Source organism: Cynara cardunculus, unplaced genomic scaffold (assembly GCF_001531365.2).
Source record: "Cynara cardunculus var. scolymus isolate 2C unplaced genomic scaffold, CcrdV1 Un_Scaffold_3073, whole genome shotgun sequence".
In the NCBI taxonomy this organism is placed as follows: Eukaryota; Viridiplantae; Streptophyta; class Magnoliopsida; order Asterales; family Asteraceae; genus Cynara; species Cynara cardunculus.
This window is the reverse complement of record NW_020201339.1, coordinates 39719-44718: the sequence shown is the minus strand read 5'-3', so window position 1 is coordinate 44718 and position 5000 is coordinate 39719. Positions and strand designations below refer to the sequence as shown.

General features: G+C 31.3%; 1 protein-coding gene across 1 annotated transcript; it reads right to left on the bottom strand.

The window, feature by feature from the left end:
• Window positions 1-2486: 2486 nt before the first annotated feature.
• LOC112503466 (fasciclin-like arabinogalactan protein 14) lies at window positions 2487-3404 on the bottom strand. The gene has a single exon (XM_025107501.1). The coding sequence runs from the start codon at window positions 3402-3404 to the stop codon at window positions 2487-2489; it is 918 nt and encodes a 305-aa protein (XP_024963269.1).
• Between the last annotated feature and the right edge of the window lie 1596 nt (window positions 3405-5000).

Genomic DNA, 5000 nt, shown 5'->3' with positions numbered 1-5000 from the left:
AAATCATGAAACAAATCAATATAAAATTATTACCTTGTATTGAAACCAAAAAATCAAATATTGAACTTGAAGACTTCTTCAAATCTTCATGACATAATGCATAAAAACTATAATGCAATCTAAATAACGATACAAACATACATACAACTATGGGAGAAGTGAAAAAATAAAAAAAAAACCTATGAATATTATTAATAGTAAAATAGAAGAAAAACCAAAGAGAAAGAAAATAAATTTAGAGATGTATAGGATTGAGATAGAATTTGAGAGGGTGTGAGAGATAAAGATGAATAAATAGTAGTTGTTTTTATATATAAAAATAAATTATTGATTGGAAAAAATGAATAGTTTGGAATTATATCATTAGAATTAATATAGAAGGAGAGGAGATGAATGGTTTGGAGTTGAATGCAAACATTTAAGAAAAAAACATAAATTAACAAAAAAATATAATAGTGGATATTGAGAGAATGAAGGAGAAAAAAAATGAGGAGACTTTAGAAGAGGTCACCTCAGACATTAGTTAAAAAAACCTCTAAAATCCCAACAAAATTAAAGAAAATTGCATGCTCGAATTAATCGTCTCGAAATAAACCTGGAAAAAAATGTAACCATTAAAAAAGGACATGTTGAAGTTTGGTGATGCTACATAAAAAAATTATAACAAAAAAAACTTTAAAATCTCAACAAAAGTCAAAAGAAATGCATACACACATTAGTTTTCTCAAAGTATACTTGAAAAAAGATAACCATTACAAAAACATGTTGAAGTTTGATGAGGCTACATCATGGTTGGTAGTACTTTCAAGATTCCATCTTCAGATCATTAATCGAACCATTGTTGTTATGAAAACTCTAAAAATGTTGTTAAGAACAAACACTTTGTTTCATTAAGAAAATTTAGGACAATTATAGAAGAGAAAAGTAAAAGAAAAACAAAATTCTAAAATCTCAACAAAAATAAAAAGGAACGCATATCTGAATTAGCCATCTCGAAATAAACTTGAAAATATATTTGTGTATACTTTGAGGACATGTTGAAGTTTGGTGATACTACATCAAAAATTATAATAAAAAAACTTTAAAATCTCAACAAAAGTCAAAAGAAATACATATTAGTTAAAAAAAAAACCTCTAAAATCCCAACAAAATTAAAAAGAATTGCATACTCGGATTAATCGTCACAAAATAAACCTGAAAAAAAACGTAACCATTAAAAAAGAACATATTGAAGTTTGATGATGCTACATAAAAAATTATTACAAAAAAAACTTTAAAATCTCAACAAAAGTCAAAAGAAATGCATACACTCACTAGTTTTCTCAAAGTATACTTGAAAAAAGATAATCATTACAAAAACATGTTGAAGTTTGTTGAGGCTACATCATGGTTGGTAGTACTTTCAAGATTCCATCATCAGATTATTAATCGAACCATTGTTGCCATGAAAACTTTAAAAATATTGTCAAGAACAAACACTCTGTTTCATTGAGAAAACATAGGACAATTATAGAAGAGAGAAGTAAAAAAAAACAAAATTCTAAAATCCCAACAAAAATAAAAAAGAACGCATACCTGAATTAGTCTTCTCGAAATAAACTTGAAATATATTTGTTGAAAACTAACAGTTTATGAAATGAAAAATAAATCAAGTGATGGAGATAGGAAAAAATAGATTGAATGATGAACAATTCATGAATAAGAGTTAGGGAAAATGAAAGGATTATGTTAAATGCAACCATAAATGAATAATCAATGTTTATAAAAAATAAAAATAAAAAGATAAATAAGTTTCTAACCTTTAGAAGAAGCTAAGTCATCAACCTTGGTTTCTTCTTTAATATATATTAATATATATATATATATATATATATATATATATATATATATATATATATATATACACACACATACATAACTAATTGGAAGGATAAAAAAATGGTACTTTTATAAAATTCGTTCCATGGAAATATTTGCTTACATGCATTCTCAAAAATGAAAGACTCNCAATGTTTATAAAAAATAAAAATAAAAAGATAAATAAGTTTCTAACCTTTAGAAGAAGCTAAGTCATCAACCTTGGTTTCTTCTTTAATATATATATATATATATATATATATATATATATATATATATATATATATATATATATATATACACACACGTACATAACTAATTGGAAGGATAAAAAAATGGTACTTTTATAAAATTCGTTCCATGGAAATATTTGCTTACATGCATTCTCAAAAATGAAAGACTCTTCATGTCGTGACTTTAGACGACACATTCAAATATTAAAAACTCCGAAAACTGCTTCGATCTGAGAGGTGAAACTTCTGTTGTTTGCCCGTTATCGTACCCGTTGGTAATCCATATCGGACAATACGTTCAAGTGTGAGACTTGAACTCAGGACTTGCTAAACATCCTCCACTCTTTCCTTTATTTCTCCATTATTTTCTAACTGTTCCCACCTTCTCTCCAAACCTTACAACATGGCAAACAACGAAGCCAATAAAACGAAACCTGAAACGGCTGCATTTCGTGGAGAGCTAGAATCATCGTCCTCATCGCCAGTACTGTTGTCTTCTTCATCTGGCGATGAACTGTCGTCGGCATCCGCATCAGCATCATCATCATCCGCATCAGCATCGGCAGAGTCGTCAGATGGAGCTGGTGCTGATGCTGGTGCATGTTTATGTTTATGTTTATGTCCATGTCCATGATCTTTACCTTTAGGGGAAGGAGCCGGTGCATCCGAATCAGAAGGCGCCGACTTACTGTCATCTGCATCAGGTGCATCTGATGATTTTGGCGACGAAGATTTATTCGGGCTTGGTGACGGAGATTTATGCTTTGATGTCGATGAGGGGCTTGGGGAAATTGGTGAACCATCTAGTCCAGGAGGCATAATGGCATTCGAAACCTCAACAACCGAAATATCAGAAGGGATAGAAGTGACAACCTTGCTAACCCTAGCAGTCACAGAAGATCCGGAAACAGCAGAAGTCAACTTAATATCATTATCATCCTTGATAATTCTAAGAAACCCTTCTTCTTTATCAGCCGATCCAGTTGTTTGGTACAACGTTGTTAATGTCGTATCATCCTTGATCTTCTTGATCTTTGCAGAATCATAGTAATCAAGAACAACATGGATCTTCATGATGACCTTAAGGGTTTCCTCATCTTGGCCTGTGATTCCCGACACGGCGCCATTAGGGACCGCCAAGACGGTGATGGATTTCCGCTTGTTGATCTCTTGGGCCACATGGGTCTTGGTTAGCAGCTGGTTGAAGACCGCATAGTCGGGGTGTTGATCAAGAATCTTGGTGATGTTGAAGGCCGTGGCAGTGGATACTAGTGACCAAAGGAGGAAGATTGAAAGGAGAAGCGAAAGAGCCATGGCGATGGTGAAGAGGATGGAGTATAGAGAATAGAATCGAATGATTAGGAAGGTGAGATTAGGGTTTGATATATATAAAGCGGAAAGAGAAGCGAAATCAAATGATTGAGAGGAAAGCTCTCCCTTTCTTAGAGCAAGCACGTTTTATGGAGAAATAGATGTTGACCATGGTTGTGGGAATCACCTTCTATGTAGTTCTGAAAAGGAAGACTCATGAAAATAAGTGACACATCATTGAAAAGTAGCAAAATTTAAGTTACAACCAAATTCAAGAAACTAAAATCCAACCACATTCTTTTTGTTTATTCTCTCTCTCTCTCTCTCTCTCTCTCTCTCTCTCTCTCTCTCTCATGATATGTATGTATTTAGCTACTACAAAACAAATGACTTTTTAACAATAATTGACTACGGAATTTTTCGTCGATGATTACCAACGGAACATGCAGAAAATACCAGTGGTTCATAGAATTTGATGTCTTTTGAAAAAATACCAACGGATCATCTAAAGAATGCTTGGATAATTTGTCACTGATTTGGATTATCCACCAACAATTTACCCACAAATTTTTGAGACATTTTTGTGATGAATCACCCTTTAGCGACAAATTTTCTAAGGAAAAGTCTATAAGTAAAAGTCTTAGGTGGCATTTGTTTTTTAAGATGTGTTGAAGTCTGAAATCTGATTTCACTTCTGATCTATAAGAGGTGGTTCTAAAATCTGAAATCTGGATCAGTAAGATTGTTTGTTTTTACATCTGAAGTCTGAAATCTGAATCGGTCAAATTAGTGTAAAAATATAAAAGATAAATAGTTTATCTACAAAAGTATAAAAGATAAATAGTTTTTGCTAACAAATCTCTTCCAACCCCCAAAATATGAACCATTTGATAAAAGGAGGATTAGGATTAAGATGTATTAAGGGATATGTTTACAACTTAAAATTTCAGATGACATTCAGAGCTTTTAAGCTCTTATTTTATAAAACCATAGTAGATGACTAAATATGTTGGTTTTGAATTAATCTTGTTTAAAAGAATATTTTCCATATATAAGTTTGGTGACAAAATTGAGAAAAAAAAACATAGCTAGATAAACTTATCAGATTTACTCTTCAAAAGAGTTCTTAAACAAGAAGCTAGATTTGAACATGTATTCAAGAGAAATTTTCTAATCAAGTCTATAAATGAAGTTAGTATGTAAAGATATATAGTATACAAAAACGTATGATGCAAAAATCTCCAAACTGTTACTTTGCATTTTATATACATGTAATCATGTATTCACATGCTTGTTTTACTTTTCAAGTATGCTAAAAGTAATCTAGATATTATGTATCAATTATTATAGGTCAAGTAACTAGAGTTGCTATTCGACCATGATATCATGTACCAATTATCATAGGTCAAGTAACCGAAGTTGCTACTTGTAACACCCGAATATTTTTTTTTCCCTTTACCCTACCTTGTGCGCGTCAAGGGTTTTCGTCTCGTTTGGAGGTGCGCATTACCATCCTCTTATTAGAAACTTAAAGCATTTTGCTTCCTTTAAAATTTACTTGTAAAGTATATTCATATGTGTGAATTTATATATTTATAT

Coding starts and splice junctions, on each gene's coding strand:
- LOC112503466 (XM_025107501.1), bottom strand. CDS start 3,404: ATGGCTCTTTCGCTTCTCCTTTCAATCTTCCTCCTTTGGTCACTAGTA.